This window comes from Armigeres subalbatus, chromosome 3 (assembly GCF_024139115.2).
Source record: "Armigeres subalbatus isolate Guangzhou_Male chromosome 3, GZ_Asu_2, whole genome shotgun sequence".
Classification (NCBI taxonomy): domain Eukaryota; kingdom Metazoa; phylum Arthropoda; class Insecta; order Diptera; family Culicidae; genus Armigeres; species Armigeres subalbatus.
The window spans coordinates 422,876,999-422,897,494 of NC_085141.1; the positions used below are offsets into that span (position 1 = coordinate 422,876,999).

A 20,496-nucleotide genomic window follows, 5' to 3' on the forward strand; every position below is an offset into this window, starting at 1 on the left:
CAGCCTTTGATGTTATACTTAGAGCAATGTACCCTTGGACAAAAATATAACCCTACTCAAGCGTTAGGAGTACATTCAAAATTATGGAAGAAATTTTGCTTCTAAAGAAAGTTATGAACAAATTAGTCAAATGACATTTTACAAGCCTGGTTGTAATGCTTTAAATGACACTTGGAAGTTTTTACTGCGCTTCATTTATGATACATAGTACATAATGTGATTCGCTGGTTGAGATTTCAATACATATTGGGCCCTCCTTAGCCGTGCGGTAAGACGCGCGACTACAAAGCAAGACCATGCTGAGGGTGGCTGGGTTCGATTCCCGGTGCCGGTCTAGGCAATTTTTGGATTGGAAATTGTCTCGACTTCCCTGGGCATAAAAGTATCATCGTGTTAGCCTCATGATATACGAATGCAGAAATGGTAACCTGGCTTAGAAACCTCGCAGTTAATAACTGTGGAAGTGCTTAATGAACACTAAGCTGCGAGGCGGCTCTGTCCCAGTGTGGGTATGTAATGCCAATAAGAAGAAGAAGATGTGGTCGAGTTATAGACAAATGTTGCAAAAACAATTGTTTATCAAATATGAGTTTCATCAGTTTAAAAACTAATTAAGCAAAAAGGATTGGTTCTCTTCACAAGCTTTCAATTAACTAGGATACTGCGAAAATATTTTTTGATTAATGATTTTCGAGACCGTATCATAATATTAATAATTTATGGTATGACTAGAGAAATAGTACCTCTGATTATGCACTTTTAATCGCTATGTTAGGATTCCATTCCTCAAGCTGTGATACCATCATTTGCCACATGATGTTTTTTTCGGGTTCATCCACTAGGACGACTTTCAAGCTTGGCAAGCGATACAGGCAATGTAATCCCCGATATGTAACAGCTGTCCCGCGGAGATTTAGCTCCTCCAAAACGGGAAATCCGTTACCAGATATTCGATCCAAATACCAATCGTCAAATCTGGATACATTTTCGAAGGACAGGTGTTTCAGGAATCGTAACTGCCGAATATTTTCTAAACCTTCGTAGAATAGATCCATGTTGTCACATTTGACTTCTTCCAGTACCATGTTCGGTACGAAATTCCGTGGTAGGTCGTAATCATCCTTTTCGTCCATTTTAATCCATTGTTTTTGTCCGCGAAATCTGTTAATTGATGTTTCTTAATTTTTGATCATTGTTCCCTACGTGTTCAATTACCTTACGCTTCCTTCTCTGTGTACCACAAAATGCGCACAAGCCAGATCCTCCCCCAGGGCGTTGTGTCTCTCCGGAATGTACTGCTGCATGAACGCAGCGGTTTCGGTTCTTCGCTTATTCCACCACTTTTTAATACCCGTCGGTGACAAATCGACCGGTTGTTGCATCGCTTCGATCAACTCCGAGTTCCGATTACTGGAGGAAAAGAGCTTGAATTTACTCTGGAAGGTGTCGGGCAGTTCGCTGTACGGCGTGCGCCACTTCAGTTTCTTTTTATCCTTCTCAATCTTTTGCATAATTTTAGCAAGCTGCGGATTTTGTGGCCCATCTTGATTTAGCCGGAAAGCACTGCTATGTATTGAACGGAATGAAATACGATTTGGGTAGAATTTCATCATCTTTAAATAATTTGTATTGGATAACGAAATGCACGAACGTTCACAGTCGAAGAAGTTGCTGTTTGTTGTGACAGAAACAGAATAATGAAATACACCGCATGGGCAGGGCAATAAGCAAAATATAAATTAAACAAAAAATAGAGGAGCTCGTGAGATAAAAAAGGGGATTGATTGAATATTACGAAACGCTCAAATGCACCATCGTTAGTTTCGTTCTTGGTTTCGTTTTTTTGTTCATTTTTCGTAAAAAAGGATATAATAGGGTAAAGTGCCCAATAGTGGACCCCCAACCAATAGTGGACCCTCCAGCCATTTTTGCATTATTACAGCAAAATGTATACATACTCGAAGTCGAGTCAAGTACGAGAACTGAAGACGGCCTTACCGTTGAGGTCGAAATACGTATCTGTCAAGGTACAATTAAGTGGTGGAATTCAATAGGATTGTACAAACCCGTCTTATGACAAGTGAAGACATTCCACTAAAAAGCTCAAAATAATTTTCTTAATTGAATTAAGGTGTTAACAAGTTCAATTCGCGTTCGATTCAAGCGACTTGCTCAATAGACGAATCCAAGTAAAAATAAGAAGAAGACACACGACGGTGTTAACTTTGACAGATCCTACAGCACAGCATAGGAAGATCATTTTAAAATGCTTATTATAAATTCTAGATAAAATGTAATTAAAATCTGATTGATGGTACGGAAAAAGTTCCGAACTGTATGATAGATACATTTATGGAAAATATTCAAAAAATTGAGATAAGCTTTCAGATACGTAATTCAGAACTTTTTCCGTACCGTACATAAATCAGATTTTAATTACAATTTGTCTAGAATTTATTATAAGCATTTTAAAATGATCTTCCTATGCTGTGCTGTAGGATCTGTCAAAGTTAACACCGTCGTGTGTCTTCTTCTTATTTTTACTTGGATTCGTCTATTCACTTGCCTTGTCTAAACGTAGCATTAAAACATTATTGATTATATTTATATAGATATTTGCTAAGAAAACATGTATGGATTTTAGTAGTATGGAAATACATACTCCAAATAGCTCCAAATAATTTTAATTATTAAAAACTCCTCCGATTAAAACGATTAAAACGAATACCTGCTGAGTGCTGAGATCGACCTTGCATTGAGTGGATGATGACATTCGCTGAGCGCCATCGCTCTCGGTGAGTGGTTGTTACTTTTCTGCTTTCAACAGCTTGGTTGGATTGGGTCGAACACTCTTGACAGTCGAGCGAAAAATTTGGTGGGCTCTTCCACAGTTGTGCAAAAATCGTCATCTGCGAATCGAATGGTCAATTTTGGTACCGTTTTCATCCTGGAGCCGGACAATTTCTAGCGCATTTCCTGCTGCACTGGTTACGCTAGCAGCCGAGGTATGTTTTGGCGGTAGCCACCCCCGAAATTGCGACGAAAATTGATCAAATATTTTTGCCTTCTGGGTACGGAAAAAAAAATACGAAAACAGCTCCAACATGGCCGGCCGAGGAAAAACCAACATAAACATTGAGGAGAATGTCCGCATCGCCATCCACTATATGATCGACAAATTCGTCCAGGACGAGAAGTTGAACGAGTTTGACTTTCCTGCCACATTTACCCGGGAGCACCGGGCCTACATTCACGATTACGTCAAGAACAAATCGCTCAAGTCCCGATCCCATGGGAAAGGTGAGTGAACTCCCTCCGTCCTCGTAGCACTGAGTTATTGCCACTTGTGCAATGTTGCAATGCAAGCACACCTGAATGCGGATTAAACATTGTTTGTTGTAGTCTCGTATGCGCATTTAAACCACTTTTAGCAGTTGATGGCAATTTCAACAAATTGCAATTTCTTTATTTTGGTGAAAAATTGCCACCATTTAATGTTTATTCAAACAAAATTTTCTATTTGTTGCGCTAGGCGATTTTTTCTTAGGAATTTACGGGAATAGTTTTACCGTTAACTAATTATGAAATTTATTCTCATTAGATGAAATTTTGATGTTAAAATTTTTATATTTAAAAAACAAGGAGTTAGTCAATTTTTTGAAGCGTATAAAAAACGACTACGACCTCAAGTTTCAATTAATACTTGTTTACATTATAGGGTATATGGCTCAAACCTTGGCCTAAAATGCTGCGGTTGAGCACATTTATCGTTATAAATCTTCATATATTGCAGTTCCAATCAGATTATTCCATCAGTCGGCTTGCTTACTTTTGGTTTTGACTCCAAACAGCAAAAAAGACGATGTCGACATTCATCATTCAATATCTTATTTGAACCAGCCAAAGTTTCGAGCAAAATGGACAAAATGTTGATCCATTGTCCCCCAACACGGCTCTCAGGTGATTGTTTTTTCTACCCACTTGGGACGAGTGAATGTTGATTTCGAACATAGAGCGTTTGCTGGTCAGTTTGTATGCCCAACAGATCCCCTTTGATTTAGCTGAGAAACGCTTTGTAATGAAAATTGCGTTTCAAACCATCTCCCAGCAAAATCAAATGGGATCTGTTGGTCACACACAGTACTGGAAAAGGTCGTGATCGTCATAAGATAGAGAGCGAAGCGTCTTTTCTATTTCAGGCGACCAAATGAAAGAAAAGTGGGTTCTTTGATTCGTATGAAAGGATGTTGTGCTTTATTTTAAAATTAAAATTATTTTAATAGAGATATGTAATAGTGACTAGTCGATCAATTAATCAATTATTAATCATTAATTCACCGAGTTGAAAACGGTAATAAACACAAAAACAAAGCAGATATTTAACACTTTCATGCTCTGTCACGGAACAAGGAGGAAACTTTTCGTAATATCTCCCCTGGTCCAGTGGGTGTTGTATGTCCTGTCCGTTATCTCATGCTAGGCGTTAAGTGTTCAGTTAAGTCTTTTTTGTACAATTATGCAGCCAGTTTAAAATGGAGTTCACTGTAACTTGCTGTGCGCTCCAAAAACGATTTTATATATGAATCGATGGACAGAGAAATTTTCATTCTGTCCATGGTTGGGTATTATGATCATTTTTTCAAATCGTTTTTCGGAACCACTTGTAGTCCGTTAAAAATTATTCCTTTTTATGCTACGCATGAGGTTCCCCCAGAAATTTCTCCGGAAGTTCCTCCAGGAATTCCTCCGAAAGTTCCTGCGGGAATTCCTCCGGAAGTTCTTGCGGGAATTTCTCCAGAAGTTCCTGCGGGAATTCCTCCGGAATTTCCTTCAGGAAATCTCTCGAAAGTTCGTCCAGCAAAGTTGCTGCAGAAATTCCTCCGGAAGTTCCTGCGTTAATTCCTCCGGAAGTTCCTGCATTAATTCCTCCGGAAGTTTCTGAGGAAATTCCTCCAGAAGCTCCTGCGGGAATTCCTCCGGAAGTTCCTTCGGGAATTCCTCCGGATATTCCTGCGGGTATTCCTCCGGAAGTTCCTTCAGGAATTCCTTCGAAAGTTCGTCTAGCAAAGTTGCTGCAGAAATTCCTCCGGAAGTTCCTGTGTTAATTCCTCCGAAAGTTTCTGCGTTAATTCCTCCGGAAGTTGCTGCATTAGTTCTTTCGGAAGTTCCTGCGGGAATTCCTCCAGAAGTTCATGCAGGAATTCTTCCTGAAGTTCCTTCTGGAATTAAGCACTTAAGGAACTCCAGGAATTGAACACTTAAGCACATCTTCAGGAAAGTTTTTCTAGAAAATCTCCCGGAATATTTAAAAGAAGTTAGCCCGGAGTTCTATCGCTTTTTTGCACGAACTCCTCCAAAAATTCCTCCTTATTGTATCAAAATTCTCCCGAAATATCTCCAAAAATATTTCTGGGAATTCGATTCGAAATCTCCCCAGAAATTCCTCCGAGATTTCTCCAGGGATTGCTCTGGAAAATTCAATTCAAATTCTTGATGGACTTTGGAAAGAAGCACTTGCGGTCCCAACACGATTGCTCTGCCTCACAATCTGGAAACCGCTGTACCCGTTACTTCGAGTACACGGCTCGATGAACCAGGGGAAGGGTGCTGTTGTGTCGACTTTTAGCGAACATCCGAATGGCCGTCCACCTGGCAGACTGAACTGCCAATAGTTCAAACGGTAGAGTACCAGCTTCATCCATGATTGAGCTTATCTGGCTGGTTACGAATGCTCCGTAAGCGTAGTGGGCCATGTGTTGTATGCGGGAGCGAGACTTTGAAGTGTTTCCGGTCCTTCTCGGTTCACTAAATCCAATTTCATATATCAACTTTGCGGTGACTTGAGCCGAGGCCATCTGCAGAAGAGCCGTGTGGTTGCCACGCGGAAGTTTCATTCAGATCATTTGCAAGATTCGATAGTCGCGATTTGCAAGCTTTCTTGACCATCCTACATTACGGTTTGAACGTAATTGTTCGGTCGAGAGTGACACCTAGAATCCTCAGACGGTTGGCCTTCGAAACGGGGCGGGAGATCTGTCTATGGTGATGATCTGCGTTGGCTCACGGTGTGCATTTTGACTTCAATAGAAAGTTTGCGACTTCGTCGCTGATATGACGAATCCCACACTTTTCGTCTACGTATCCACTGTCTTGATTGCTGTATGCAGTTTCAGGTGCAAACCTTTCCCTTTTGGCCTTCCTACTTCGAGAAAAATGTAATCTGCGCATAAAAGAATTTTAACTCCGTCTGGCAGCACACCGCGATGAGGAATAGCGTCACGGACAAGATGGAACCCTGTAACACTTCGTTTTTTTGCGGATATTGTTGAGATATGTGTCCCTCTAAGGACACCTGGAAGCTTTCCAGATTGTTCAGCATGCGTCCACGAATTCGCCAAGACTTCAAAGCTCGCAATATACCATATCGCCAGGTAGTATCGTACGCCTTCCACAGATTAAGAGATACAATCAGACAGTGTTCGTCAGTGGTAGGTAGCGACCTTTCAAGTTCGGCAAATTACGTGTCGGTGCCGTGACCTGTGCGAAAGGTATGTTGGCGCTTGTCGAGCCGTCCACTCGATTCTAGTTCGGTAATCAACCTCCGCTTGAAAAGTATAGCCATGCAGGTGGTGAGTGAGATTGGCCGAAAAGCATTGGCTTCGGACTCATGGAAATTAGTTTTCCGGAGCGGAACGACAACGGCATTCTGTCACCTTTCGGGAAATTCGCTACTACGCCGGATATTGTTTAGCAGTTCGATGAGGGACGTTTTCCCTATTGAATCTGGGCCTGTTGAGGAACCTTGACTTTTGTCGAGGGCTCACAGAAGTTTGCTAAAAGTAATATTGATGTTGTACACATCGATGGTCCTTCGTTCAGCCGCCGATTTTGCCATCTGAAAGTCCATCTGGGGGCTGGAGGTCGCTGATCTCTTGCTATAAGCTCTTGCTAGTTCTTCTGTTACTTCTTCTGGATCAACCGTGATGCCGTTCGATAGCTGGAGATTATCTGTGAAGGAACATGTGGCGGATGACGATGTAGCCTCCGTTTGCGTTGCTTGGTTCGCTGTGGGAGTTCTCACGGAGAGATGCCACGATAATCGCTGGAGATGTTTGTTCTAAGCTGGGACTTGCATGTGGGACGCTTTGCCCCTCAGTTCAAGCCGTTGTCGAAACCATCACAATAGTTTTACATTTACTAGACCAGCGGTTCTCAACCTTTTTCTTGATAGGTACTGATTCGAACTTTTATATTTATTGACGTAACCCTATTGTTTTTCGCTGTAAATGAAAATAAGCATAACTCATAAGATATATGGAAAACGAACTTGAAATCTAACGCAATATATGGCTCTCCAAAATGTTGACTAGATCCGCGATATTCTGTGAAAGTTTGCAATTTAAATTAATTTTATACATCTAGCTTCCTATTACACTTTCATGACTTTTGGAGGCTTTCGAGCCTCTTGAAAGTAATGCACTTCGTGGAAGGAGGCTTCTGAGCCTTTTGAAGGGAGGCTTTAGGCTCTTGAAAATGCTTCCTAGCTTTTTTAAAGAAGAATTCCGATACTCTTAAAAGGAGGATTTTCCGAGCATCTTGAAAGGAAACTGATGAGCTTCTTGAAAAAACTTCCGAGCCTCTTGGAAGAAGACTTTCAATCCTTTTAAAATCAGATTTCTGAGCCCTTTGAAGGGTTTCTGAGACTCCTCAAAGGAGGTTTCTAAACATCTTAAAAGGACGCTTTTGAGCCTCTTGAAATGACGCTTCCGAGTCTCTTAAAATGAGGCTTCCGAGCCTCATGAGAGGAGGTTTTTGAACCACCCTCTTGAAAGGAGGCTGCCGAGCCTTTTGAAGAAAGGTTTCGGAGGCTCTCAAAAGGAAGCTTACGAGTTTCTTGGAAGGAGGCTTTCAAGCCTTTTTTACAAAGCTACTGAGCTTTTTGGAAAATAACTCTCAAATGGAGGTCTTCAAACCTGGATTTTTTGTCAAACGATAAAAAAAAATTTCATCGAATTTTAACACCGGACGATACGCAAACGTTTTCGTAGCCAAAAATATTCCACTTTGCAAAATTTGAGCTAAATCGGACATGATTTAGGGGTGCTCAAAATTAACCCAAAACATTTTTTTCTCACAAGGGGAAATTTTGTTTTTGTTTTTTAATGCCAATGGACTCCAACTTGTTCTTCGGTTTACACTTCTTGCATTTTCATGAGTAAAAATTTCAAAACTTTGATGAATTTTAGGCACCCCTAAATCATGTCTGATTGAGCTAAAATTTTGCATAGGGGGAAATTTTTGGCTACCAAAAACGTATCGGGCGGTGTTAAAATTCGATGAAAAAAAAAATTTCATCGCCTGAAAAAAAATTTTAAGTAGGGGAAAGACGGCTTTGGCAGGTTTTGTTCTATTATTGGCAGGGGGGTTTTTGTTGACCAAATTTTATGAAATTTGGCCACAATATTCTTTGATATGCAAAGAATGTTTAGGCCAAATTTGAGCATAATTGGTTACAAAAAACCCCCTGCCAATAATAGAACAAAACCTGCCGAAGCCGTCATTTCCCCTATCAAAAATATTCTTAAAGAAAAAAGCGATTTAAAAAAATATTATTTTTTGAGGTAACAACAGATCTTGACGTTTCATGCATTTTAAAATCATTTGGCATCAAAAACAAAAAATCGATTTTCGACTTTTCCTTTGGTTCCCTTTTGGGAACATTTTTATGGGTAAAAAATTCAAAACTTTGATGAATTTTAGCCACCCCTAAATCATGTCCGATTGAGCTCAAATTTTGCATGGGATCATATTTTGGGGTAATGAAACTTGTGAGCAATGTCGTTATACGCGATGGCTTTGACTATACCTGCTTGTAAAAGGCGGTGGCCAGGGAAAAGAAGGGCTACCTCTTTCCCTGCCGTCTAACCGAAATTCTCGTTGTTATGGTGCTATCTGTGTAAACTATTTCTACGTAAGGTGTTCATCTGTTACGGAGGCAAATTCGGATTGAGGTAAGACGCCCTGGATGTCTCCTACGACCTGTCATACTTGCCTTGGCAGAAATACTACACCTTCCCTACTTCCGAACCAATCGAGCTCGTAGTCCGTGTTCGTGCCTTGGTCTTCATTGTGATTAATGTTGGGGAGTGGAGCTATCGGAAACCATATTGACTAGAGCATGTCTCCGGTATCTCCGACTCCTTGCCTTGTTACCAGTTTGGTATAATTGTTTTCTTGAAGTCGTCTGCGCTTTCTTGAACGGCTGGGGAGTAGTTTCTCGATCGAGTGGCGACGCCTATCGTCATGCGGGCTGATCATTGTTCATGGCTATGGTGTGGCTTTCCGTGACTGATGGTTTTGCGTTTAGGTTCGGATTTACTTTACCGCCTTGCTGCCGAAGTTTGATTTGATTAATGATCGACGTCTTTGCTCGATATGTTCATCCTTCCTTTTACTTTCTTCCTACATGGAAGAAAAAAAGTACCCAGCGTTGAGTATTTTTAAACTTACTTTTGAGTTATTTTTTCTCTTCTCTTTCGTCCGCTCTTTCTTCTGTTGTCAAAAACAAAAGAGCAGAACAATGCAACGACGCCAGTTCGATATGGGAAGCTAACCTGGCGTTTTCTGCCTGGCATAGGCGTAACTAGAGTCTCGGTCTAGGGGGGGGGGCATGGCACCAGCTGGTGGGATGGAGTTTTCAAAGGCGATTTAAAGCACTGTGCGCATGGATTGCAAAAGAAATTGTTTGACTAAGTTTATCGCTCATTCGTCCTAGAACTAACATAAAAAAATCGCGAATAATACAATTGATTTCCAATGATGCTGTGATTGCTTCAAAACGCTGTGTCTGTGTCAACTTGTCTTCTCCATGTTACTAAATGTGGATAAGTGTGTAATCTAAGATTCAAGAATCTTCTTCGAATTATCTATAAATGAAATTCGATATGAGTATATTTCTGAAAGTTTTCAAGCATTTCCATGATTACTTAATGCATAAAGATCTCGATTTTTTTTGAAACTTGAAATTTTTGAAACTCTTTAGATGTGGAATAAATTCCACGAAATTTTGTCATAATCAATATAAGTATTCATGCAATTCCAAAATGTATGCTATGTGCTGAAATAGTTAAGTACCGAGTCAGAAATCAAATTCCAGAATAACATAGGGTTTTTGTAATTACTGACGTTAGGAAGAGTCTTTATTATGGTTTTCTGAATAGGTGAGAGATTTCTCTGCAAAAATCAAAGAGACTTGAGAAGCAATAAAATCGATCTGAATTGTGCTGCAAAAGAAATGTTTTCTGATACGAACTGGTTTCTAAATCTAATTTTTTTTATCCTAAAAAACAAATTCTAATTAAAGCAGGCACAAAAGAGTTTTCCGATGATCCTTATGAAATCGCCAAAAATTAAATGGAACAAGATCTTTTGAGGATTATAAAAATATTTCTTTAATGCAATCTCTGTTGTGAGTGCGAAGGTTGCCTAAGTTTTGTCCTAATACTTTCAATGGAATGCGTTGTTGATTTTTCTGTCATTGTAACAAAGATTCTTAAGTTTTATAATTTTATATCTTTCTGTGCCAGAATTATATAGCGAGAGCAAAAAGCTCCATAGGAAACTCGAAGATTTTCGAAAGAATGGTCGTTCGAAATTTCATTGACCGGATTTGTGTACATGTGCTCATTTTGATGTAGTTGCTTCAGTCTTTTTTGAAGCGGATGGTAGTTTAATAGAACAGAAATATTTATATCTTAATACAATTATGTTTTTGTTCCTGCGACCAGGATACTAGTCAAACAAATGCAGAACAAATTTATTATTTTAAGCTAGCAACTGAATTAGAAGCGGCATTGATTTTAGCTTAAAAATCGAGAAAATGTTCCCGGGAGTCCAACTTAAATATTTCGATGCTTTGCTGAACAAATGGTCATAGATGTGATAACGCAACAAAAAATATGTTTATAGAATTCATAATCAAAATTAAGAAATATGTAGGAAATATGTAAATGAAATAAAAACTGACTAAGTTGGAATTACTTTTCAAAGTTTTCTGGGGGGGGCCACAAGTAGGTCTGGAGGAGGCCAGCCCCCCCCCGGCCCCCCCTTATTTACGCCAATGCTGCCTGGGGTCGAAATTGAGGGAATTAAACCTCCCAAAGGACTTACGCTTGGTAATTTTGTTAACATGGGAGTAAAGGCAAGCTTTTTTTTTTTGTGTCTTTATTAAAGAGACTTTCAGCCCGAGGCTGGCTCGTCTCCGTTCAAAGGCAAGCTACTTCGACCCCATTTACTAAAATTTGGCTTTCCGTACAGAAGTGCGAAGTTGGGTGGATTGAGCTCGCTTTTGGGTAGTTTAGTTCTTCCGTGTGCAGTCGGGCGATATATTTATTTTTGAATGAATGACTTGTAGTTGTGACTCACGTCTGGTATTAGATTAGAATTGTATTAGATCCTATATTTTAGGTATTGTTTGGAAAAATATTTTAGCTCTTTTATATTAGTTTCCAAGTTGTTCGATCGGTAAATTGTTTTATAATTGCCAGGAGATGAAAGATATATTTTCACATTAGTTGAAACTTTCAACTTCAAAGCTCATAGCTGCGAAACTGACTTTTAACAAGACCAATAGTAGACCTGAAAGAGTGTGTTGCCAGAATGCCAATGTTAATCCTTGGGGCGACACCTACAGGATATTAAATTCCGGAGACGAGCCAGCCTAGGGCTGAAAGTCTTCTAAAAATATTGATTGAGAGTTGTGACCAATTTTGATCAATTTTGTTCCATGTAATTACAATACAGTCAAACCTTCATGAGTCGATGTTTCATGACTCGATATCGGCTGATGGAAGCAAATTATTCCATAGTAAAAAATCATTTTTGGGTTACTATGATGGTCCCTTCAAACAGCTTTCCTAGGGGTATATATTCCACATCTCGATATTTCCATCAGTCGATGGTCCCTTCAATATCGACTCATGGAGGTTTTACTGTACTCTGCTGTTAAGGTGTTAATAGTTCTTCTCAGGTGACCCATCATGCCCAATCTGTCCTCTTAATATTGAAATTAAGCAAATAGAATGCCAAAGTTTGAAACGTTCATAATCTATTAGGCCCATTAATGCGTCATATTTTGTCCATAGGAAACCTACGCTACCTGACGATCTACAAATCGAACATCCTTTCCCTGATCCACGATGACGCCAGCTTGGACATCAGCGAGAACTCGCAGAAAACGATTGAGATGATCCTTCAGAAGCAGGGCCCTTTTCAGAAGGAGATTGCAGATAACTATGCCCGGCGCAAGTTGTACGCCAGCTTGACATCGTACAGTTTGAACCTGGGATCGCCGAACAATTCCATCAAGTGCGTCCCACCGCCAATGAACTCCAGCATGCAGGTCCTCCAAGAGAGACTTCGGTTGCCGATTGCCCCCTTCAGGGATACCATCATGAACTGCTTGGCGCAGAATCAGGTTATGATCGTTTCGGGTAGCACTGGTTCCGGTAAAACTACCCAGATTCCGCAGTTCATCCTCGAAACTGCTACGCAGCAGAACGAAGTATGTCGAATAATTTGTACGCAACCGAGACGATTGTCCGCCATCACCGTGGCCGATCGAGTAAGCTACGAGCGGAACGAACAACTCGGGCAAACGATCGGCTATCAGATCCGCCTGGAAAGTCGACTAAGTCCGATCACCAATCTTATTTTTTGCACAAACGGCGTTCTCCTGCGGTGTCTGATGGGCAAAAATTCCACCAGTATTCTGAACGATGTGACACACATAATCGTGGATGAAGTCCATGAACGCGATCAGTATTCGGACTTTTTGCTGATTTCGCTGAAAGAGAAAGTCCTGCAGCATACGAACATCAAAGTTATTCTCATGTCTGCCACCATCGAGTCCAATACATTTTCGCGCTACTTCAACAATTGTCCACTGATCGAAATCCCCGGAAGGCTGTTCCCGATCGAGAACTATTTCCTGGAGGATGTTCTGTTCCGAATCGATCGCTACAATGCCAAGATCGACGAAGTCAAACGACAGTTCAAAAGCACACCTGACTTTGCCAGATCGCTGGCACAGAATCCTCACCGGACGGAGTCGGTCAATACGGCCAATATGGACGACGAGACGATTTTGCTGATGAACGACATACTGGAGGTATGCTGGATCGAGAACAATCCGGACGATTTCAACCACTTTTTCTATTTGGTTGAGGACGAGAACAATCCGATCAATTTTCAGCATACGGAAACGAAGATGACGGCACTGATGATTGCTGCAGCAAAAGGTATCCTCTTTTCATAGTTTTTGTTTTTCGTTCGATTGTTTCCTAATTCTTTCTGTTTGCAGGGTACACAAATGTAGTGAAACGATTGGTGGACATGGGAGCGAATCCGATGATCAAAGGCAAGCACAATTTCACTGCCCTGGATTGGTCGGTCAATATCAATGGGCATAATGCTTGCACGCAGATACTGGAGATGGTTACTCATCCTCAGCAACAGCTCCAGCAGCAGCAACCCCAGCTGCAAACCCCTCCTAGACAGCTTGCCAAGGTACTGCTCGACGTGTACCACGGCACGGTGAATGACGAGAAGGTTGATCATCGCCTAATTTTGGATATCATCAAGTACATCTGCCTGAAACTGTCGCCGGGAGCGATCCTTGTTTTCCTTCCTGGTTACGATGATATTCTTGAGCAGTACGAAATGTTGAATTGCGGTCTCAGTGGTACGTCAAACTTTCGAATCTACATGCTGCACAGCAATATGCAAACGAATGATCAGAATGCTGTGTTCAAGCCGGTTCAACCGAACACTCGTAAGATCATCCTGTCCACAAATATCGCAGAGACCTCGATTACCATCGATGACGTCGTATATGTGATTGACAGCGGAAAAGTTAAACAAAAGCACTACGATTCGGTGACATCGACAACTTCCTTGACGGCGACCTGGATCTCGCAGGCATGTGCCACGCAACGAGCTGGTCGAGCGGGACGAACGAAGCCAGGTGTCTGTTTTCGGCTTTTCAGTCGACAGAGGTTTGACGCGATGGACAAGTTTACGCTGCCGGAGATCCTACGAGTTCCTTTGACGGAAATTTGCTTGCAAACGTCGATTATTGCAAGCCATACTTCGATTCTGAACTTCTTGAGCAAGGCCATACAGCCACCGTCTACGATGAGCATCAAGCAAAGCATTAAGCTACTGCAGAAGTTGGGCGCTTTGGATGACGACGAGAACTTGACAGAACTGGGACTGATTCTGGCGGACTTGCCAGTGGATGCCCGATTCGGGAAGATTCTGTTGTTCGGGATATTTTTGAAGTGCATCGATCCGGTGCTGACCATCGTCAGTGCGCTGAGTGTGAACGATCCTTTCGTGCTGCCGACGACTGCTCTGGATAAGGATAAAGCGTCCAAGCTGAAGCGGGACATGGCGGAGGATTCGTACAGTGATTGTTTGTGCTTGCTGAGGGCTTTCCAGAAGTGGAATGAGGTAAGTAGCATGAAGCTAGTCTAGAATAATTTTACGTAGTTTTAACCCTTACAAAAACATTATGTTTTTAATGGAATTAAAACTTTACATACGACCATCACTAAGGTCAAATTTTCAGGTTCGGGTAGGTTTGAAACGAGACAGTGCCGTCCTCTGTTTTTTTTTTCATCACTGCTTCTTGCTTCTAACAACTGAGACATTATCGTTTACGCCACTGAAATCAAATTGGGGAACGATTCGAACGAACTGCATTCGTTCGTCCGTAAACAAGAATAGGGGTGATTGGGTTGGTGTTTGCAAAATATTATTACTTTTATGAATATTAAAAAAAAAAAAACTTGACAGGCGGTTCAAAGAGTTTATGTTCATGCTGTCCCAAATGGCATAATTTCATTTGGCATAACGCCGTTTGACATAATAATTTTTTTTCATAACGAGTTGAATAGCTAGCGACATTTAGCACAAAGACCATTTGGCATAACGACCATTTACCATAATAAAAAAAACAGCCATTTGATATAAGGACCGTTTGGAATAAAAATTCAAAGAATTATAAAAACATTAGACACACGCGTGCTTTACAAGAGTCATCTGTCTTATTTCCTTATTCTGGGCATATGCGTGTTTCAAGGAGTAATTCACTTTTTTGCCTGATTCCTGACAAATGTGTTTTTTAAAGAAGTAGTCATTTACATTGCCATTGCCAAATGCGTGTTTCGAATGGAGGAATGATCTTCTTCTTCTTATTGGCATTACGTCTCTACACTGGGACAGAGCCGCCTCGCAGCTTAGTGTTCATTAAGCACTTCCACAGCTATTAACTTCGAGGTTTCAAAGCGTTTTTCGTATATCATGAGGCTAACACGATGATACTTTTATGCCCAGGGAAGTCAAGACAATTTCCAATCCAAAAATTGCCTAGACCGGCACCTGGAATCAAACCCAGCCACCCTCAGCATGGTCTTGTTTTGTAGCCGCGCGTCTTACAACACGGCTAAGGAGGAATGATCTATTCATTATAATTATTCCAAACAAATGTGTGCTTTTTTTCGCGATATAAGGAGAAATTGTGTGCTTTAACAGATGGAATCACCTGCTTATTTGTCTTATTCCGATCGTACGCGTAGAAAAGAAATCATATACGCTCCGACTTTTTCCGGGTGTACACTTTTGCCTTTTTCGGGGAAAATACATAATTTTAAAGAAGGGGTCATCTATGTTCCACTATTCCGGGAAAATGTGGACTTCTAAAAATGGAATCGTACACTCTTCACCTTACTTCGAACAATTGCGTACCTTCTGTCTGTACTGAAAAACTTAAATTGTCTGTGCTCTTATTGAACCCAAATTAATTGAAATTGCTATAACTTTTTTATTGTATTTTGGAATTTTTGGGCAGGTTATGCAGGAAGGCGTTTGCTTTGACATGAGGCATTAATTAGTTTAGAACTTGGCCGCTAGATGGTGGTATATATAAAATCATTATTTTAGGCTAACTCAAGATATTTCGATATATGGATTTTTCTATATTGTAAACATTTCTATCGTATAAATTAGAAATTTGTAAAAAACATGTCTTTGACAAAGTTTATTTGGTGTGACATTCTGCAGTATTCTTGGGGGGAAGCCCATATGGCATAATGTGTTGGGTACCTCGAGGCCATTTGGCATAACGACCGTTTGGCATAATGACCAGTGCAGCACCTGAAGGATCTCGGCGTTATCTTGGACAGTGGGCTTACCTTTCGAGTTCACTACAACGACATAATCGCCAGAGCGAACCGACAATTTGGCTTTATGTTCAAAATTGCAGACGAGTTCCGTGATCCATTTGGCTCAAAGCCCTCTACTGTTCGCTGGTACGATCAATTTTGGAGTCGAATGCTGTCGTATGGAGCCCATTCCACGTCAGCTAGATCGCCCGAATTTGTTTGTTCTTTAGATATGCACTTCGGTTCGTCAGGTGGCGCGGCCCGATGAATCTGCCATCGTACGTGGAGCCGTCTTCTTGAGGTGAGAAGATCAATTGCTCAGGCCGCTATTGCAGTCCTGCTCTGCTAACTCAGCTAAATGTGTACGCTCCCGAGAGGCCACTCCGTCAAGGCGATTTTTGTACCTAAACCCACGAAGTACGGACTATGCTTTACACGAGCCCATTCGTTCAATTAGTCACCAATTAGATAAGTTTTTTAACCTATTTGATTTTCATGTTTCCTCGGACCTGTTTTTTCAACGGATGTTCAATCTTTTTCGCACCGCTGATTATTCATTGAAACATCATCTGTCATCATCATTCAGACATCATCTGGATTTAAAATATTATAAATAAATAAAAATAAAATAAAATAATCGTTGAAAAGATGTATCAAATACAAAGGGCCGTTTGGCATAACGACCATTTGGTACAAAAAAAGGTTAATAGTAAGAATGTTAATAGTGTATTTACCTGGAATAAGACAAAAGAGTTGATGATTCCTTATTCAAAAGCACGCATTTGCTCGAAATAAGCCAAAAGAGTAGATCACCCCTTTTTTAAAAGTACGCATTCGCCCGGAGTTTAGGCAAAAGAGTAAATGACTCCTCAATTAAAAGTATGCATTCGTCCGGAATAAGGCAAAAGAGTAGATGACTCCTTCTCTGAAAGTACGCATTTGCCCGGAATGAGTCAAAATAGTAGATGACTCCTTCTTTAAAAGGATGCATTTGCCCGGAATAAGGCAAGAGAGTAGATGACCCCTTCTTCAAAAGTAGGCATTTGTCCGGAGAAAGGCAAAGTAGTAAATGACTCATTTTTAAAAAGAAGGCATTTGCACGGGATAATGCAAAAGAATTGATGACCCCTTTTTTAAAAGTACGCATTTTTTCTGAAAAAGGCAAAACAGTAAATGTCTCCTTCTTTAAAAGTACGCTTTGGCCCGGAATGAAGCAAAAGAGTAGATGACTCCTTCTTTAAAAGGATACCTTTGCCCGGAATAAGGCACAAAAGTAGATGACTCCTTCTTTAAAAGTACATATTTGGCCGGAAAAAGGGAAAAAGGTAAATGACTCCTTCTTCAAAAGTACGCATTTGGCCGGAAAAAGGCAAAAGAGTAGATGACTCCTTTAAAATGATGCATTTGCTCGGAAAAAAGCAAAAGAGTAAATGACCCCTTCTTCAAAACTACGCCTTTTTCCGGAAGAAGGCAGAAGACTAGGTGACCAATTTTCAACAAAATGCAACAGTCGAAGCGTATATGATTTCTTTTCTACGCATACGATCGGAATAAGACAAATGAGCTGATGGTTTCATCTTTTAAAGCACACGATTTCTCCTTATAACGAAAGAGCATGCATGCATTTGGTTGGAAGAATTCTAATGAGCAAATCATTCCTCCATTCAAAGTACGCCGAGAAGTACGCATTTGAAATAGAAAACTTAAAAAATCACATTTTTCAGGAATAAGGCAAATTAAGACAATTATTTCTTCATTTAAATCCATTTAAATTTAAATTAACCCGTAATTAGCTTCTGCCTAGAGTTTTCATAATTCTTTTATTTTTTATGCAAAATGGTTATTATGCCATATACGTATCTGTTAAGATACAATTAAGTGGTGGAAATCAATGGGATTGTACAAACTTCAACCGTCTAAGACGAATTAAGCACTCTCCATTTAATTCCACCAGTTAATAACTGGTGGAATTAAATGGAGAGTGCTTAATTCGTCTTAGACGGTTGAATACATTCCACTAAAAGAGCTAATATATTTTTCTGTTGTACAAACTTGATTTGTCTGTTTCAGCTTAAGCCGTCAATGAAGGAGCGTCAGTTCTGCAATCGCTTCTTCCTTAATTCGGGCACGATGGACACTATTGGAAGCCTTCGGAGTAAGATTCTCGGCCATTTGCGTTCGGTGGGTTTGGTGAAGAGTTACGGGTCCGGCAATATCCAGGATCTAAACCAGAACTCCGACAACTGGCCCGTGGTAAAAGCCTGCTTGGTAGCCGGTTTGTATCCCAACATCTGCCGTGTGGATAAGGAAAATGCCACAATCAAAACCCGCATCGATAAGAAGATAAGTCCTCATCCCAGCTCTGTCATCAGAGACAAATCGTTGAAGAAAAACAAAGAAAGCATCCTGTCTCTACCATCGGAATGGATCGTATTCGAGGAGAAGACGCGAGCGGGAATTCACTGCCTGATTAAGTGCAATACGGTTGTAGCGCCGGTTACTATCGCGCTATTTTGCGGTCCTCTGTTTTTGAACGAAGAAGAGTCGCTTATCTCTTGGAAAGATTTGGATGAATCCAATTCGGATAACGACGAGCATGACATGTCAGACAAGAGCAAGTTAATCGTGGACGATTGGATTAACTTTGCCGTGGATAGCAATTTCGGAACTTCGGTGTTCCATTTTCGGCACAAGCTGAGTGCGCTCTTCCTCAAGTTCATCAGCCATCCGAGATCATATCAGCCGAATGCGAACGACTTGTACCTGTTGAACTCGGTGGCCCAGCTGCTGAAGGACGAAGACCGCCACCTGGGATTCGTAGGCCACACCAACATTGGCCAGAAGCCTCGACCTGTGATACAGAACCACCTGAATGCGACTAATGGTTTGGGAAGTGCGTTCAATTTCTCAGTGAACGATTTCAAATTGGCTGCCAGTAGTCACAACAATAACAGCAGCAGCAGCAACAATGGCGATGCGAGCAGCAGCCACAATACCAACAACAAACATCATAACAGGAATCAGCAGCACCACCACGGGAGGGGAGGCAAGCAGCACAATAATAATCGAAAAGGGGAACCCAAGGTCCGGTACTTCATAGTGCATGCGTCGTCTATAATGCAGGTCGAGCTGATAACCGAGAGTCCTGATGGATGGAGTTTCTCATCGTCGTTGCAACCGAAACTGATAAAATTGTTGAAGGTTGGTAACCACTTCCCCATATCTGCGTATGATTTTTGTAATAATTTCGTTTTCTTTTTCTAGAAACAACCGCATCTCAGCATCATCCTATTTTTCCACATATCACAGAGCAAATGCTTCTACGGAGCAGGTCGATTGACATTGGTTGCCAATCGAACCCATCTGAATCTGTTTTCCAAGAGCACGGTCTCCTTTGAAACGCTAAGGTAAAAATAGATTATATTCTTAATTGAAAGCGAATTGTTGCAGCATTCAAACACTCCCTGAACTAATAATTTTGAACTTATCCAATATTTTTCCTTCTATTTTAGTACCTTCGAGAAAAGCTTCATGCGAGGAAGAGTACTGGAAGAATACCTCGACGGAGAGGAGCTGTCGCCCTCCAGCGGGCATGAGTTGAAGGAATTTTTCAAGTAGATCTTGAAGCTTCTCACTCTCTACTACTTAACAGCGTACTTTACAACTCATGTCTACATCCGTATTAGCTGATATACAAAGAAGAGAAAAACAAAGGTTGCAATGATATTCAAATTTCAACACTGTAACATAAAGTAATTTTATCAAAAAATGGTATGGTAAAACAAGGTAACAATTTCGCATTCGCAACAGAATACAAAGTTATAAAAGTAAACATTAGAGATATGAGTAATAATGTAAAAACAAAACTATTAGCATTCAGCGATTGTTAGAACACGAATTCATACGTGAACGTACACGCAACATGCATACAATTCTCTCTCTATGGTTATCTTGTTTGGATTATTGTATCTCAAGACCCGTATGAACAAACGAATAAACTGAGTAATGTTAGATATTCGATTTGAATCCAAGTAATAAAGATTAACGCCGTATTACCTACAAACAAAACACGGATTAATTGCAATTCTTGAATAATACGGCAATTGCGGACAATTGCAATTCTCGAAACCCAGAATACAAAGAAAAAGCTGCAAATGTACTGTTTAATTTAAATTAAATTAAATTGTAAAAGTGGAATAAAACTGAAAACTTTTAAAGTTATCAATGTGAAAGAACGACAAGTTAAAATCGGTTGTGGACTGTATGCATAGAT

General features: G+C 40.6%; 2 protein-coding genes across 2 annotated transcripts; one reads left to right on the top strand and one right to left on the bottom strand.

Moving 5' to 3' along the window:
- Window positions 1–659: 659 nt before the first annotated feature.
- Window positions 660–1,679, bottom strand: LOC134224358 (uncharacterized). The gene is made up of 2 exons (XM_062703684.1): window positions 1,216–1,679; window positions 660–1,161 (listed from the first exon to the last, which is right to left on the bottom strand). The coding sequence occupies exons 1-2, from the start codon at window positions 1,611–1,613 to the stop codon at window positions 750–752; spliced, it is 810 nt and encodes a 269-aa protein (XP_062559668.1). The 5' UTR covers window positions 1,614–1,679; the 3' UTR covers window positions 660–749.
- A 1,144-nt stretch (window positions 1,680–2,823) lies between these two features.
- On the top strand, window positions 2,824–20,471 carry LOC134227374 (3'-5' RNA helicase YTHDC2-like). Its single transcript, XM_062708791.1, has 7 exons — window positions 2,824–3,005; window positions 3,098–3,300; window positions 12,144–13,298; window positions 13,361–14,511; window positions 18,294–19,424; window positions 19,488–19,630; window positions 19,736–20,471. The coding sequence occupies exons 2-7, from the start codon at window positions 3,105–3,107 to the stop codon at window positions 19,839–19,841; spliced, it is 3,882 nt and encodes a 1,293-aa protein (XP_062564775.1). The 5' UTR covers window positions 2,824–3,005; window positions 3,098–3,104; the 3' UTR covers window positions 19,842–20,471.
- Window positions 20,472–20,496: the final 25 nt, after the last annotated feature.